Source organism: Sebastes fasciatus, chromosome 8, assembly GCF_043250625.1.
Source record: "Sebastes fasciatus isolate fSebFas1 chromosome 8, fSebFas1.pri, whole genome shotgun sequence".
Lineage (NCBI taxonomy): Eukaryota > Metazoa > Chordata > Actinopteri > Perciformes > Sebastidae > Sebastes > Sebastes fasciatus.
The window spans coordinates 24,732,457-24,751,128 of NC_133802.1; the positions used below are offsets into that span (position 1 = coordinate 24,732,457).

The 18,672-nt window shown below is 42.2% G+C and overlaps 1 protein-coding gene across 1 annotated transcript; it reads left to right on the forward strand.

Moving 5' to 3' along the window:
- Positions 1-469: 469 nt before the first annotated feature.
- On the forward strand, positions 470-17,985 carry tmem240a (transmembrane protein 240a). The gene is made up of 4 exons (XM_074644595.1): positions 470-1,331; positions 1,692-1,798; positions 8,253-8,461; positions 16,720-17,985. The coding sequence occupies exons 1-4, from the start codon at positions 1,275-1,277 to the stop codon at positions 16,872-16,874; spliced, it is 528 nt and encodes a 175-aa protein (XP_074500696.1). The 5' UTR covers positions 470-1,274; the 3' UTR covers positions 16,875-17,985.
- Positions 17,986-18,672: the final 687 nt, after the last annotated feature.

Below are 18,672 nucleotides of genomic sequence, written 5' to 3' on the forward strand. Positions count from 1 at the left end.
AACAATAAGAAAGCAAGTGTGTTTGTGTCTTTGTGTGTGTAATAGTGGCGGTATTGAGGATATAAAAGGGGGTTAAGCCTCTGGAGGAAAAAAGAGGTTAAATCATCATGAAGAGTGCCATTCTTATAAAGCCCTCCAGTGCATCTGCAGGTATCCACTATAAATAATGAGCCTATAGGCCGATACCATAAAGGCAGTTTGCAGTTCTCTCATACCGCCCACTATACACACTATCTCTCTCTCTCTCTCTCTCTCTCTCTCTCTCTTTCTTTCTCTCTTTCTCTTTCTCTTTCTCTTTCTGTCTCTCTTTCTCTCTCTCTCCTTCTTTCTCTCCATCTCTCTCTTTCTCTCCCTCTTTCTCCCTCTCTCTCCCTCTCTTTCTCTCTCTCTCTGTCTCTCTCTCTCTCTCTCTCTCTCTCTCTCCATCTCTCTCTAACTCTCTCTCTCTCTCTCTCTCTCTCTCTCTGAAACACACACACGCGCGTGCACACACACGCACGCGCCCGTGCACTGTAGAGGTGGGAGTGGATGGATGCTCGTGTAGCTGCTGGAAGAAGCCAGGATGGGATAATCATGCGTGTCTGGCTCCGGGCGTTGATGCAGCTGCTGCCGTTGCTGGATCCGGACTGGACGTGGACCTGGACTCGGGTCGCAGCAGGGTGGGTCTACTAGTTCCCCCGGACTGGAGAGCTATATCTGGACCTCCATGTCGATGTTATTATCAAGCATATTCCGAGAGAAAGAAAGAAGAAGAGGGCGATGGCCGTGAGAGGAGTTGGTGCAGCTCTATAGAGAAATCGACCCTTTTTTTCGCCTGATGGAGGAGAGAAGAATTGGCCGGTATTAAATAAAAGCGCAGCGCTGGTTTGTTGGAATAACTTGGATAAAGGAGGAGAGAGAGAGGAGACACACAGGATACAGAGGGAGCTTCATCACTTGTTTTTCTTTATGTTCTTTTTAAACTGGGATTAGAGATAGAAAACCTGGAAGAAGGGCTCACTTTTGCATCGGTAATTAGGAGAGAGGACAGCCTCCTTTTGGAGCGAGAGGAGCCGCATCTTACCGAGGAGGAGGAGGGATACTTGGATGGAGAGAGCGCAGTGAGGAGCCGAGAGAGAGCGGGCTTGCGGGGAGCCAGGAGAGGCGCGGCGGCTCCATGAGCTCCTGCAGCCGGGACAGAGCGCCCAGAGCCCAGCCGGAGCGTCTCCACCGCCGAGGGTAGAAACAGAAACCCTCCGGAGGCTACAGGACTGGCTGCCAGTTTGGAAGTTTTGATGCATATGATCACAACCACCATGATTTTTATGATTCTTGGTGCTTCAATTGTAATGGTAAGACATCTTCACCTCCAATCAAAATAATTCACTCACTGAGTAATCACATCATTGTACAAAATGTGCACATTTATAGCTAGAAACCACCTTAAAAGCAGGCCTGTATCAGTGCCATGTGGAAGTAGGTTAGCCTACCTATAATTACCTGCTGTCATAAATAAATAATCTATTTTGAGTCCCCCCTCTTAGAATCAGGGAGGATCTTGCCAAGGCTCTCTCATTTTTTCTTTTACGATCCTTATTATTAATCTGAAATAATGATGATGAGGAGAATAATTCGCTGTCTGTATAGGAAAATAGCCTAGCCTATATATATTTGCTTGACATGTCCCAGCTGACTTGCATGCTTCTTTGCAGGCGATAGCCTGTTTAATGGACATGAACGCACTACTGGATCGCTTTCACAACTACATCTTACCGCATCTACGAGGGGAGGACCGCGTCTGTCACTGCAACTGTGGAAGGTAAATGCCATCATCCTTTCTGTTCAGTATTTGGGGATAAACATGGTGGTGTTTGTGCTCTTTTTTTTTTTTACCCGTCAATTCTTAATTGCTTGGAAGAGGCCTCGAAGATGAAGCCCTGCAAAGCCAAGCTGCTATATCAGCCTGTCTGTTACATAGCGACTCATGTTTTCATAGACGGGTTGTTTTATAACAGACAACGTTTAGTCGAGGTTGTTGTTTTTTTCTGCAAGGATTTCGGCTTTTGCTGCATATCCGAAGGTGTGTGTCGGAGCCATAAATAGATAATGAACTATGAGCAATATATAAGGCCGTTCAAAAACAATCTGAGCATCAAGTGCGCCTCGATTCAACACAACAGGCCTATACACACGGTGTCGGAGACAATATAAAGCTTTATTATGAACATATGAAGTGGTGAAGTGAAGTGGTTATGGCTTAAGAAGTGCTATGGGGCTGCTCATCAGCCTACCTGCTGTTTGCTCCCTCAGTGAGAGCAGGTTTGAAGTGGTGGTGGTGGTGGTGGTGGTGAGGGGGGGAAACAGCAGCAAGACACTCATTAATAAATGAATCCGGATTTAATCAGCAGTATTATGCATTTTACCATCAATAAGCATGTAATATAGCAGGCTGTATAGGCTGTGTGGATGAGCAGAGACACAAATGGGCCTGTTTTTTTTTTCTGGTCATAAGTCTACAGTGCCTGAGGGTATGGCAACAGTGTTGTTGCAAGATTTAAAGTAAGAGTCCTTTTTATCCAATAGATTCACACCTAATATTAAGTCCTCAGATATTACATCCTGATTGACCCATGTCCTGCAGGCAACCTAGCTATACAGACACGAGGACAGATCAGTGTTTTAAGGAAGGGAAAATGTTGTCATGTTGGTGCAAGCTGAACAGATGCACATTAAAACAAAACAGCAGTGTATACTGTGCATACTGCAGTGAGGGGGTTGATGTACTAGCAGTCCATTAGCAGCATTTAAGAGGCCAGTTCCACTGTGTTTTTTTAAGCCTGTAAATCAAGAAATGGGTCATCATCAGATGCTATTTAGATTATGCTTGTCAGAGAGGGATAATCAAAGTTTTGAAAGGCCTCTGTGATGTGATATAGACTGATCAAGATATAAAACTATATGTTTGGAGACAGGATTTGTGATGAGATGATGTATCACTGACTGACTGTCTTATTTTGTATCTGGCTGTATCAACTAAAATATTTAATCGTAATTAATTGCAAATGAATCACATTTTTTTATCTCTTCAAAATGTACCTAAAAGAGAGATTTGTCAAGTATTTAATACCCTTATCAACATGGGAGTGGGAAAATATGCTTACTCTATGCAAATGTATGTATGTGTGTATATTTATTATTGGAAATCAATTAACAACACAAACACACCACAATTTAGCGCAAGTTTGGAGCGTTATTTAGCCTCCTTCGGACAAGCTACTGTGACATTCCTTACGTTTTCTAGTTTAATATGATTCCAGTATCTTCAATCTTCAATCAGCTTTAAAACTGAGCTACAGCTACAACCTAAAAATCGCAAGTTGCGTTAATGCATTAAAGAAATTAGTGCCGTTAAAACAAATTTGAATTAAACGTGTTATTATCGCGTTAACTTCGACAGCCCTATTTTTGTAATATTTTGACAATCATGTCATCCTTGCTACTGTCAAAAGGGCTCAGTTATGAATGTAAGCAGGATTTGTAGAAAATAAAGTATTATCAGCAGCATTAAAGGGACAGTGTGTAGGCTTCGGCGGCAACTAGTGGTGTGGTTGCATATTGCAACCAACTGAGTACCCCTCCGTTCACTCCTCCTTTTCCAAGACTGCGGTAACGTGAGTCACCAAGTGCAAAACTGTGGTAACACCATTCGCCTCGCTCAGAGGCCATCCTTACCATACTACTACCACTACCACTAGGAGCAACGGAAGTCAGACGGCGGCTGGTGGTACCACGGTTTTCCACTCTGAGGCTCACGTTACTTAGGGTTGTGTATTGCCAAGAATCTGGCGATACGATACGTTTCATTTAAAGTGGCAGTAGGCAGTATATTTTTGGCATCATCGGGCAAAAATTCCATAAAAAACTTCACAACAGTTGGATCTGCTGGATCACAGTCCCTGTAAAATTCAACATCATACAGTATCACAAAACATAATATTGCAATATAAGTTTTTTTCTCCCGATATTTTCCTACACTCCTAACATAACTGCAGTTTCACAAGCGTGTCGGAGAACTACGGTGGACTTCAGGTAGCGTAAAAACGTGAAAGTCTCTCTTTAGAGTCAGTGTTTGGTTGGTCCGTTCTGGGCTACTGTAGAAACATGGCGGACTCCATGAAGAGGACCCGCTCCCTATGTAGATATGAAGGGCTCATTCTAAGCTAACGAAAACACAACGATTCTTAGTTTCAGGTAATAATACACAAAAAAAACATAGTTATGAATATTAAGTTACATTTCTGCTCATAGATCTGTGGAAATGTTGCGCACTGTTCCTTTAAAGCAGTGATTTCTATAGGCCTATTTATAATATCAAAAATGATCTCCAGTACGAGTATTTAGCAATGCACAGGCACTGATAAAATAGTAAACCACTGGACAGTATGCACAGTCAAACCTCTGCAGAAAGAGAGAGATGTACGTGGATGAATAGAGCAAGCCTGAGCTTCGGATCACTCGCCTGCCCTCCCATGCGTTAGACGTGGAGGTGTCGTGACGCCCACAGCGCTCACCTTATCAGGCTTGAGGACACGGCCGGTGTCATTTTTATTTGGCAGCCCCTGTGCTCTGATTTGGATGTAGTTGTAGCCTCTCTGACGGGCCGAAGCCTGGCCCACGATAGCTGCCTCTGCCTCAAGGAGAGATCTAGCAGACGACTGTGCTGGGTGCACCCTGCTGATTAGTGTCACGCTGTTGTGAGAGGCTGCAGGATAGTTGTCCTAAGATGATCTAAATGCTCTCTTTCTGGCATCCTAAATTCTTACAGAAAAACTGAATAGTTTTCATTTTTATACCAGAAAAGAAGACCGTGAGTTGCAGGGCGCAGGTCAGCAGGACTTTAAAGGTATACAGGCAGCATAAAATAATCCTTTATTCTCCAGGGAAAAGAAAGAAACCAGGAGGAAGATTTTGGCTTATCTTTACACGTAGCTTAGCTTTTGATGTTTTGGCGTTAATGGACCTCGGTGGCTGTAAGGCTCAAGTCAGTGAGGTCCAACAGGGGATCTGATCCCCCGTGTGGCCCTTCTACTTCTTCAGTACTAAGTGCTGCGGTGTTTCTGCACTGGACTTCCAAGAGATCATCTGTCAATCAAACGGCATTGATGGATTTTCTGTTAATGACGTTGCATTCCTGTAGGTGGGGATTTTTCATTTCTTCCTCAATTACCAACAGACAAGTCGGATACATCTGTAAAACTTCCAGTTAGCTTCCAGTGCATCATACGGTTTTGCCAGTAAAGACGCTTTAGATACTGGGTGTGAAGCATTAGGTGTGTAACGATATATCGATCTGGATCGCCATGTTGATTCAATGATCCAATATCATCGATGCAAAGCAAAAACATCGATACATATCATCATCTTTAAGATGCGCCTTTATCTTAAAATTCCCATGGCATGTTTGTGTCACCATATCCATCCAAGCGCACGCCACCTCCTTCCTACAGAGCACTGTAATGCAATTGTCAAATCATATTTGAGTTGCTTTTTGTTTGGTTGATATAAATGTAACGGATTGTGTTAAACGGGCATATGATATCGTCTCATATCGATCGCAGGCCCCTGAATTAAATCAAGTCGAAAACGTATCGTGACAGACTTTGATATCAGCAAATATCGTATCGTTATCCAAAGAATCAATATAATATCGTATTGTAATGAAACTTGTGATTTACACCCGTATTAAGCATAGTAGATTTCATTAATGAGGTGTTATGTCAGTCAGAGATAGAGATAAGCAAAGCACACATTTATTTAAATATAACAAACTGGGGTATTTACCAGGTAGGGAGCATCTACAGTACTGAAAGATACTATCATGTTGCATTGGAAATGTAGAATCTAGGGCTTTCCTCGGCCAAAGAAATTCTTTGTTGTCTAACACTCATACGATTTTGTCAAGTAATTGATTGGTTTATTTAACAGATTTGTAAAACTGAGTTTCTCCACAAAGAATCACACAAAAGTACCACATTAAATCTTGTGTTTACCAGAAATGTGCTCATAAGTTTTCTTGGAAATAAGTCATTCAGCATGAAAAAAGCATAAAAATGACTAATTGGCTAAAGAAATCTGAGTCGACTAATGCGGGCTACACATTACACAAGAATCAAGCTGATTTCAGGCTCACTTCCCCTCCTGCGACGATGGTCAGCAAAGCCATGATTTCTTTGATGGTTCTAAAGATTATCTTGCCAGATGTTCTTGTGGTGTGAGGTATGTTAAGAGTGTTTTTTACATCCCCTGATCTGCTCAGAAGTCCATCCTGGCTGCACCAATTTCAAATGGCAAATATTAAACAGTGTGGGCCAGCCTTAAGACCAAAACAACCATTAGTCGACTAATCAACTAAGAGGGGGCAGCTCTAATAGAGTCCAGAGTTTTTGGAGCTTGACTTGGACTGTCAAGACATCTCAGTCTTTGCTGCTTGAATTCTGACTATTCTTTTCTTAAATCTGTGTGTTGCATGTCCTTTGAGTTATTATAATTTATTTAAGTGTAATACTCTTTTTATTATACAAAAGTCTTAATGGCATTAAAAACCTGCATCAGTCCAAACCTGTTATCAATGTAATGTCCCAGAGTGCGTGCAGAGGGGTGTCTTCCATCAGTTAAATCTCTCAGCTCCCACTGTGTTCCCTTACAGTGTTTGCCAGACAACTGTTCGTGTTGTTAGGTTGGAAAAAGCCGGGTGATACCAGTATAGTAAGACTTTCATATCAAGCGGATGTATCTGTTTTACAATGTCAATGCTGGACAATGTGGCAAAGTAAATGTGAGAGACTGGATGATTGTTGAACAGTAGCTGCTGCAACAGTTGATATGCGGAGATATATGCGATGTTAGTTGTCCTTTAGCTTTCACCGATCTACTACAGACATCAGTTGTCTTTTAATTTGCATTCAATCAGCGTAACATTTCTATATTTTTCACCTCTTTCTTCTCCTGAGAGATGTGAACACCTGGTTAGTAGCAATCACACATCCTGTGGATTTGTGGGAAAACAATTAAAATTGGATTCGTATTGAGTCCTTTCATGTCTCTCCTACTTGGAAGAAATTTAAAGAGATTTTCTAGTAAGAACCTGTTTAGATCTAGAATCATTTTTATAAAATGAAAAAGAAGGAGCCCATGTTGACAAAATATTGCTATTCGTTAGATATATTAACTTGCAGACTTGGTGCGTTTTAGATGATGTATTTGTCTTGGCAACGTTTTGTTAATCCAGAAAGGATTTTACTGAGCAGATATGGCCTTAACCTGACAGGATATTGGAGTAAATGCCTTTCTAAAAAGCACCTTAACAGTAGTCACTGAAGGAGGTAGCGAAGTGTTTGCTTATTCTTCTTTCAGGCCGTGAGCACAAGCCGGTCTCCTTAAACTTTTCTAGCCGCAGCTGCATAAAGTGCAGCCTGGGGACACCCAAGGGTCCTTGAGAGGGCTTCAGGGGGTTTCCAGCAAAGTGTGGATTAGTGCAATTTGATTAAAATTCAGATAGAAATCTCTAGATATCATCCAAGTTGGTTAAAGAATATAAAAACACCATATATAAGGTGAACAGTGTGTAGCATTTAGGGGCAGAAATGGAATATAATATTAATAAGTAAATTTTCTCTAGTGTGTAATCACCTGAAAATAAGAAACGTTGTGTTTTTGTTACATTAGAATGAGCCGTTTATATCTACGTACAGAGCAGGTCCTCTTCACGGAGCTGGCCAACATGTTTCTACAGTAGCCCAGAAAGGGAAAAACCAAACACTGGCTCTAGAGAGGGCCATTCACATTTTCACGTTTTCGCGTCGGCCACCATAGTTCTCCTACATGCTTGGCTCTGGAACCTCACCGCTAGATGCCGCCAGATCCTACAAATTGCACCTTTTAATATACATAAATTAGGGTAGTCAAAAATATCAAAGTATTGATACATATCAAAACTGAATATTTGAAACTGTTTCAATACTCATATTCTGCAGTATCGATACACGGGTACCAGCTGCACTTTCTGCTCTCTCTTCTCTAAAAGCCTGGACTATAGAGCTCCAGAGAATAAATGCCAACCGGCATTGAAGCTTGTGGTTGCCCAACAGTTAACTTTATTTCTCACCTATCTGTATGTCTTTGAGACGGCTAAGAAATGTTCATTTGTATCTTTGATTCTATGTTGGTTTATATCTAACACTTCCATCACACTCTCCTGTCTGTCCTCCCTTCAGGCATCATGTCCACTATGTAATCCCATACGATGGGGACCATTCCTTGGTGGACTCCTCAGAGAACTACTTTGTCAGTGACAGTGTGACCAAGCAGGAGATGGACTTGATGTTGGGGCTGCTGCTGGGCTTCTGCATCAGCTGGCTGCTGCTGTGGCTGGACGGCGTCCTACACTGCGCCGTCAGGGCCTGGAGGGCGAGCCGGTACTATGGTAAGATGCAGATACACATGAACTCAACTCAAACAAGAGCTCAGCAATCCCTAAAATATCATTAAAAAATCGTTCTTTATTCATTTCGGATGTCGGTCATACGGAGGTGTGAATGCACTGCTACATGACAGGAAATGACAGCATGTTCACAGAAACTTGAATAATCTTAATTTGACAGGTGAAATAAGAAAGTATCTATGATTCAAAGCAGGATTTGTGGTAGCAGAAATATATGTGTTTGTATCTATCCACCATGTATCTGCATGTGTCAGCGTTTGCCAGGTTAACACAGCAGTTGGTGGAGCTCTGGTAAATGACCTTCCCCCCGTTGCTTGGCTCATTTTTGGCTCTCCTCACTGGTGTTTTTTCTCAGTTTACTGCGACCTCTTGGAAAATCACAGCTAAACCTTCCAACTGTGTGATGATTCAGATGAAGGCAATCTGTTGAGGTAGAACTAAATTTAAATTGTTGTCTTCTTTTTCGGACAACCGAAAAACCTCAAACCTTATTTCACAAACCTGATTTGTTTTCAGGAAACAGCAGCAGTCAAAGGCTAACGTAAGAGCACCATCATCAGGTTTTAAAATGGGGTTGTATGAGGTACTTATCCATAGTCAGTGTATTACCTAGAGTAGATGACGGTCGGCACGCCCCCAGCTTGGAGAAACAGACAGGCGTTGTATTTTAGCCACCTAAACAAAAGGCCGACCTGAAATCAACCAGTTTAAGTGTACGCTATATTTAGAATATTTTCGCCGGTTTACCTTACCGTGAGACAGCTATACAGTCTATGTTTCCAACTGGGAACTGAAGCCGTTGCCAAAGCCACCAGACTCCATTGAAAAAACAGTGATATCACCTCACAGAACACGGGAGTTACTGGTCTACTGCCGCCTCGATCGGTTAGTTTGTTTGTGTTATTGTGTGACTTTATTAGTTCGGATTCACCAAAGTCAGACAATGGCACAAACAAACTAACCGCTAAAGGCAGCGTTAGACCAGAAACTCCTCTGTCCTGCGAGGTAAAATTACAGGTTTTTTTCAATGGAGTCTGGTGGCTTTGGCAAGAGCATAGATGGATAAAACGGCTTCAGTTTCCCATCGGAAAGGGCTGTCTGATGGCAAAGTAAAGCTGTGAAAATATTCTAAATATAGCGTACAGTTTTTTTGGGTGGGCCTTTCTTTTGCCGGCCCCGTCCACAGCAGTACATTGCTTTGCTTCCGTGCAGTAACTCCTGTCTGCTTCTCCAAACTGGGGGCGTGCCGACCGTCATCTACTGTAGATAAAACACCTACTATGGATAAGTACCTCATACAACCCCACTTCAAAACACCCAAACTATCCCTTTTTAATAAGACAATATAAAATCATACCTAATGAGAAATGTGATAATGTAGACTCTCAAAAGTGATTGTAATTATCAATTTATACAAACCCAGGATAAAGAATATGATTTTAAAAGTAGCACTTTTATATAAACACGTCTTAGTGATAAAACAAATCTAAGCCAACAAAATGATTGATTTATGCCTTTCTTGTAGTTTCTCTTACGAACTACTAATTCACATTAAATTCTCAACAGATATTTACTTTAGTACATCATTCTTAAGTTATTTTTGGCTGCATACAGTAGTAGTCTAATCACTGCACTATATTGCTATGCCCTAAGTCTTTCCATATTAGCATGTTAAGCTAAAATGTTGTGTTGGCATTGAAGCAAACAGAAAAGTTAGTGTCCTTTTGGCAGCTGATGTCAAACAAAATCACTTCTCAGCATGTTTGGTTGAATTACTTCTCAGTAACGGTCGGATTAAATATCAAACGGTTAGTGTTTCAAACCAGGTCTGATAGAACGACCTCTGCTTAACAAAGCTTCTGTGCACAATTGTATTATGCTATGTTAAACCTTTAATGATCTCATTGGGGACACTGCAAGAGCAAAATAGCATCGCAGTGCAGTCAAGTGAAAAAGAATATTAATAGGAGTTGAAATAATGAAGATGATGCAACCCCCAATTAACATTTGGTTGAGTTAAACCTCAATGGGAAGACTAAAAAACTGCTCTGCAGGGTAGCTAACGGGCAAAATGGCAAATCTTTTAATTTATATTCATGATCATGGCATTCATGGCTAGATTACTTTACTTTTTTTGTCGGTTGTGGGCTGGAAATGTTTGAAATTTGAAAGTTTAGCTAAAAAGAAAGAAACAGATCAAGTAATTTACAGTGTAAAGGTAAAGATAAGGATAATAACTTAGGGCCTGGACAGTAAACATGGTCTCCCATGGTGACAAGGAGAGACTCACTAGAAGGGCCCTGAAAGAGGATCTCAAGCAGCAATCAGGCTCTCTTGGGTGTTAACAAATCACTCAAATAAGCTGACTTAAAACCTTAAAATCAATTCTACAATTGACAGGCAATCTGTGAATTGTATGACGGTATGACTGCGCCGTGGTTCAGTGGTTCACACTGTCACATGGGGGATGGGTCCTCGTTTGAACTCTGGTCCAGTGGAGATACAGTACATGAATGCTCACACTATGGTTTACATTGTAGTTACTTGAAAGCCTGGTGCGTCTCATACAGACGCTAAAGGTACCAAGGGGCGTGACAAAGCGTCGGTATTTGCCGCCCTGGAAATGAGAACGGGCTGAGTGTCTTGGTGTGTAGATGTGAATAAGTGAATTAATGCGTTGTCTAGTGAGAAAGTCTGGCCAAGCTGTTATTTGTTTTGAACAAGCATTGCTTTTGTGTGGTAACCAATACAATACATATATGAGTACACATACAGCAGTTACCAAGACTGGTTCAAACCAGGCTGCAGAAACAGAGATTGAGAAATGACTTCACTCCCACCATCTGCTGTGCTGTAGTGAAAGCTACATTCCCACATACCATGTGTTTAAATCCAACTGATAGTTGCTCCTTAATTTCCTGTCTCCTGTCAGCATTTTCTCTGAAATATCTGTTTCATTTCTCTCACCATCTCCTCCTGACAGATGACGGATGCATGTTACTGAAGTAAAAAAAAAAGAGGAATGCGGCAGATTTAATGAGACGGAACATGTGGTGTATAGTTCACCAACATTTGGCTTGATGTGGTGATTGTGCAGACACGAGCAAAGAAATAAAAAGGCTTTCAGTGACACTAAAGCTAAGCAGATATGTGACACAAAATCAGGACATGGCAGCGCGAAATCCCTCATAGTCTGACGCTCGGCTGAAGAGACAACGCAGAGGATTCATCTCTGTGCACTGGTGAGATGTTCACTGATGAGCTGAGTATTAGCATCCTGGATTACAGTGTTTTAGTTTCTCACGGTCTTGGCGGTTTCACTGGCTTTTCCACCCAGCCAGGATCAAACTCTAGGGGGAAACACTAACAAAGATTTTGCACTCTTACGGCACAAATGAGCTAAAGATACTGAATACTGCAACAAGGATTTTGAGATTGAATATGCTGTCAGTGTCAGGGCAGGCCGGCATTGTGGAGGTGGCCTGGATCTTCAGTTTTAACGGGGACATATCGTGCTAGTTTCCAGGTTCTTAGTTGTAATTTGGGTTTCTACTAGAACATGTTTACATGCTTTAATGTTCAAAAAACACTTTTTTTTCATACTGTCTGTCTGAATATAACTGTATTCACCCTCAGTCTGAAACGCTCCATTTTAGCGCATGTATTTTTAAGCCCGCCAAAACCTAAAAATCGCAAGTTTTGTTAATGCGTTAAAGAAATCGGTGTTAAAACAAATTTGCATTAGCGCGTTATTATCGCATTCACTATGACAGCCCTAGTTAAATCTAAAAGCTTTTATGTTAGTTATTACAAATATGGTATTTTAGGATAGAAAATATCATGTGGTATTTGGATTTCTCAGTGTTTTTTTACGAGCTGCTAAGGAATGCTTGAATTGTACAAGCTTTGATAGTTGCAGGCTGCTGCTTTGCTCAGAGGTGTGGAAGGTTTTGCAGCAGCGAGTCAGACAATGCTGTTAGTACAACAGTGTAAAATACATCATCATAAAAAACAAAACACCCAGAGAGGAGGAGGGAGCATCCATATTCATTAGCGGCAGTTATAGAGTTGGCTTCTTCTTTTGAACTGGGAGGGAATGCCCCTTTCTTCTTCTTCTGTGTGTCGACTGTGACGTTGACGCTAGGTCAGACTCGTTTAGCCTCCACAAGATGAGGAGTGAAGGTGAGGCTGACAGAGCGGCGAAGGGAGTGTGTGTGTGTGTGTGTTTGTTGGGGGTGCAGGATGGAGATGCTGTCACATCCCCACCCCCACTTACACACACAAACACACACACACACACACACACACACACACACACACACACACACACACACACACACACACACACTCTCCTCCAGAGCTATAAATAGAATGAGAGAGAGCAGCTGGAATGGCAAGTGAGAAACACACACACACACACACACACGGTGCATTGAGATGCACATTGATTCCCATTGCTTTTTCCCCCCTCGTAATTCCATCTCTTGCTCCTCCCTCTCCTCCTCCCTCTTCACTTATTGAATCTACTCCTGGTCATTTCCTTTAAAATGCTTCCTGCTGCAATTACTTTTTTTTTTTTTTCTTATCATTGATGCGCTGTGAATATCTGATACCTGATCTGAGTCTCTTTTGTAAAAACACCAGTGAAAGAGAAACACATCTCAAAAAATGGAGAAAATGATGACTTGGCATTCAGCATTAACCCCCCTCCCCCCTCTCCCTTCGCCCCTCCTCTAAAGGAGCATAACAATTGTGCCTTCGCCTCACATTTTCTGCCTTGCATTATTATCCTTTCCCCCGACTCCATCCCTATCCTTTTATTCAAATGAGAGAAACCTGTCTTCGTTGCCCCTTTTCCTTTGGATACCCTTCAGAGCAGTCCTTGTGGACAGCATACCCATTCACAGCTATAAATAACTCACTCTCTCTCTCTCTCTCTCTCTCTCTCTTCCCCTCCTCACCTCCCCCTCCACCCAGCACCTCACCCCTCCTCCTCAACTACACCACCGCCACCACCAGCACCACCCCTCCTCTCGCTCATCCTCTAGCAGGGCCATTTGCTGTCTGGGGCTCTCCCCTCCTTCTCTCTCTCTCTACTGTCTCTGTGGACCTCGCTCCGCCTCGCCAGGTCCAGTTTATAACCCGACAAGCACGAACATCTGCTCCGCCATTCCCCTCCTCACATTCATGAAATCCTACTTTGTCTCCAGACAGTCACTGATTTCACGGCAGGCCCGTGTATTCTGTGTGTACAGCACGGTGGCTGCTAAGTGGTCAAAGACATTGTAGATACATTTGACACTTCAGCCTTAAAGGTGCAGTGTGTAAGATTTGGCGGCATCCACGGGTGTGGTTGCACTGTACTGCGGTAACGTGAGCCGCTTGAGTGCAAAACTGTTGTAACGCCATTCGCCTCATTCATCCTTACCATAATAACACTACTTTAGGAGCAACGGAAGTCAGACGGCGGCTGGCAGTACCACGGTTTTGCATTCTGCGACTCACGTTACCGTAGTTTCACAAGCGTGTGAAACAAGAACTACAGTGACCTTCAGGTACCGTAAAAAAGGTTAGAATGGGAGAAAGTTGGCGAAGGATTTGGTGTCAAAGCGAAAAACAAAATGGCCTATTTGGCAATATTTCAGATTTAGACTCAGTGCTATAGGGGAAACATATCGTTAATGAGGCAAACAGCGTGCGATGGACTAGCAGCCAGTGTACGCGGCGCCGGGTGGAAACCTGTGGCCCCGCAGCGAATTCTCAACCGGAGAGGCCAGGCACATAGACATCCAACGTAAAAGGGGATGCAAATTTTAAGCACTTTCCTTAATCGATTATTGGTAACACTAATGATCAAACAATCGATTAATCGTCATTAAAAAAACATACAAATCGTGCGTATACCAAACAATACCAAAAGCCCTATTTCCACAGCAACATATTGTATATTCTCTGACAGCAGTGCATAGCCTATAAAACATATAAAGATAGAGACCTCGATATGTAAAAATACATTGAATATAACTGAATATCAGATAACATAAATACACAAATTCTACACCATTCTACTGATATCTAGAATGTAACTACACACTGTTGATATTTCAGATCATTATTTGATAGTAGATCGATTAAATGTCACGTGCTTGATCAAATTCTTAACGACCAATTTGCTGACCGTCGATTAATCGTTAACATCCTTACTACATACATCGAGCATCATCTTTTCTCTAAAATGTCCGGTGTAATCGGTAACACCGGTGTTGTCACAAGTTTATTAACCGGTGGGAAAATGTCCTCCCTGTGACATCCCTGGGCGTTACTGTAGAAACATGGCAAAGCAACGTGGCGGACTCCGTGAAGAGGACCCGCTCCCTATGTAGAAATAAACGGCTCATTCTAAGCTAACGAAAACACAGCGATTCTTAGTTTCAGGTGATTATACACTAATGAAAACATACTTATTAATATTATATTCCATTTCTGCTAATAGATCCCCCGAAATGTTACGCACTGGTCCTTTAATCTCACCTGTAAAATCCTCATGACTGTAGAGAAATGATGCCAGGATGCAGTCACATGTGCGACAGCCCAAACAAAAAAAAATCAAGGGCACCACCACGGTGCACTTGAAGAGATTGACGCCATTTACCGTCCTCATCCAATATTCCTCTGTTCCAATCTTTTATCTCGTCTCCGTCACGCTGCCCTCACTGATAAAAAGCCCCCTCCCCCTCCCCCTTTCCCTTTTACTTCCCAGAATTAAAAGTTGTTACGGCTACGATGACGCTGGTGACTAAAAGACGAACTGTATTAAACATCAGCTTTTCCTGTCTGAGGTCTGTGTGGAGCTACTAACTCACCTTTACTCCTCAATGCATCTGATTCTGGGTCATGTTCTGGATTCATTTTGTATGGAGGATATTTTTGGGTTTAGTTTCAAATTTGACCATTAAAATAACATTTTGCTCAGAGTTGTATTCATGTCAGGTAACAGCTGAAACTACATGACAGTGGAAAAAAAGGTATTATAGCAAAGATGGACAAAATGACAAGCCACTATCCATCTTTTTAAAATAGAAAGCCAATATCAGCCTAAATGCATACAGTATTACAGGAGGAAATTAGTGTGAAAGAAGCACTTGGACTCATTCACATTGGCCTTGAAAAGAACAGTTTACAGCACAGAGATCAGTCCTCTGTGTTGCTGGTTGTTGTCTCTTGTCTGCCTCTAACTGGATTTAGAGCCTGAAAACCAGGCTAAGAAGGATTTTACACTATTGTGTGTCTTGATCTCATGAGGGTGTCGTCTAGCTGAGTCGTCCTAGAAAGCCTTGCGTCTTTGCTCATGTCTGCACAGCTACAAAAGCGAGGCAATGTTGGTTTACAATAATAAATTAGCACACATGTTACACTATGTCGTGTATACTTGTGAGTAGGAGTAAAGTGACGTGTTGTGATTATGACAAAATATCACAGATTTCTGTTGATGAGAGGTGTTTCCTTCTTTTCCTGTAGACCTTTGAACTCTACTTTCTTATAGTTCAGTCTTTTGCCAGTTTATGTCTGCTGGTGTCGTCATGACCTATAGTTATCTAAGACACATAAAGTGCAATGTAACACAGTAGATGACGGTCAGCACGCCCCCAGTTTGGAGAAGCAGACAGGAGTTACCGGACGGGGCAAAACAATGTACTGCTGTGGACGTGGCCGGCAGCAAAACGTATTTTAGCCACCTAAAAGAAAGGCCCACCTAAAAAAATCAATATCAGTTTAAGTGTACGCTATATTTAGAATATTTCCCCTGCTTTACCTTGCTGTCAGACAGCCCTTTCCGATGAGTCTGGTTGCTTTGGTGAGAGTATAGATAACGGCTTCAGTTCCCCGTCAGAAACATAGACTGTATAGCTGTCTGACAGCAAGGTAAAGCTGGGAAAATATCCTAAATATAGCGTTCACTTAAACTAATATTGATCTTTTAAATACGTTTTGCTGACGTTTGTCCACAGCAGTACATTGCTTTGCTTCCGTGCGGTAACTCCTGTCTGCTTCTCCGAACTGGGGGTGTACCGACCGTCATCTACTGTAGGTAATACACTGACTATGGATAAGTACCTCATACAACCCCACTTAAAAACACTTGAACTATTCCTTTAAGAAAATTCCAATTTCAGCTATTGGTCAGACACTGACACCTGCCTCCTCTGACCGTCCTGTTTCCTCTCATCTCTTTCCTCCAGATACCCCGTCCTGGTCATGGCTGCCCCAGTTCTGCAACCTTCGAGACCTCCGTCGCCGAGCCCAGCTCAGACAGCTGGAGGACTCCAGCGGCAACATGGTCCACATCAAGCAGAAGCTCTACCACAACGGCCACCCTAGTCCCCGCCACCTCTGACTCTAAAAAAAAATAAAAAAATAAAAAAACCTAGACCCCCTTCCCCTAAAACACCTTCTCCTCTCCTCTCCTCTCTAAACCTTCCCAAACTGCCCCTTGGCCAACTGTTGCCTCAGAGACCCTGGAAAACTGCCCTCCCTCTGTTCATAACACGGCCCCCTTAAACCCCCATGACAGGACTTTCTTATGACTAAACCCGGCCCCTGTCAGCACTAAAAAAAAAAAATCCCCAAATGGAGCAAGATGACGATTATTTGTTGCCACTGAAATCTTGTCTTATGTCCATGTCCACCATTGTGGGAGGAGGAAGAAAAAAAAACATTTTTAAGGGTGTTTTTTCTGTATAGAGACATTTTCTGTGTTCATTGTTAAACTTGGCATGCTCTTTTAGAACAGGGTAAGATGTGGGCAACGTATGGAGCGGGCGGCAAGACGGGTGTCAGGATATTTTTTTTTTTCTCTATTGGGTGGGAGTGGGACTTTGTCGGCATGGGGAGGGGCGAATGAGACTGGTGGGTGGGTGGTTTTTTGTGATGGTTAGATTGCTGCTTCTGTAAATAGTTATAAATACGGGCAAGTGGGATTTAACTTTAAAAGGGGGTGCGTGGGGGGATTTTTGTGCGAGTCGTTTATCAATAGAAAACCTAATGATGGAACCGTGTGGTTAAAGATTACAGGAACGGAACAGGAAGTCTGTTTGAAAACTGGATGTGAAACCATGTGATTTCTGCTAAAAACACAGATTAATTAGCTTTGTTACTTAGTGAATTAACTGAATGTATTAATTTTCCCTGTAAATATGTGAGGGGGAGGGGAGCGTGTGCGGTTGCGGTCGGGGTTCTCTTTGCTATATTATCATTCTTTAGTAGACACGGGAGAAGAAATAAATGCCAGCCAAGATGAGTTCAACACACGCCCTCCATTTTCCCCACACTGTGCTCAACAAGCACAGTTCAATTTTCTTTTCCAATTCCCTCTCACTTATCAGGAGCAACCAGCCTATCAGCAGAGGGAACCCTCACCCAGCCCCCCCCCCCTCGTCCTCTCTGTCCAGACATTGCTGTTGTGAGGATGAAATGTCTGTTTTATTAAAAGTGCCATTGAAGCACAACAGTGACCTCTGATGTTTGATTGTGTCGCTCCACTCGTATGAGCGAAGATGAGAACACGTTCTCATAGCGAGAGGTTATTTCAACAACAGACAGATTATACAAAGAGGTCCCGCTGACAACTTCAGTTCGGTTTGTTATAATTCTAACAGGAATTTCATAAGAACTGACTAACAACACTTCTGAAATGACTAACAACGCCAATGAAACACCCTCCACTATTCTCCACTGGCACAATATGATACGTTCCAGCGACAGTGAGGGCATTTAAATGAATATTTTCACCATGATTGGGTATCCTTTAACGTGTTCCTCTTCAATCTGCGTACAGGTCTTCAAAATATTAACCATAGATGAAACGGATGATTTCCATTATTGATTTATCTCTTGAGTATCTTTTAAAGTCGTCTAATCTATAAAAGGCACATCATTTTCCAGAGCAACCTTTTGCCTTTTCTATCCTTGAGTTAACCCCTGACTAAGACACATATTTTAGGGATATTTCATATCATATTCAATAACAGTACAGAACTGATGAACAGTACAATTAACCCAAATAGTGAAGGCAATAACTGCAGGAAGTTTGTGTGAAACGAGCGAGTTGGATGAATTTTGAGCAGATTATTCCTGTGAATGTTGCATCAGGGATGAGTTTTCCTGTAATTTTTAGCAATGTTTAATACAATTCT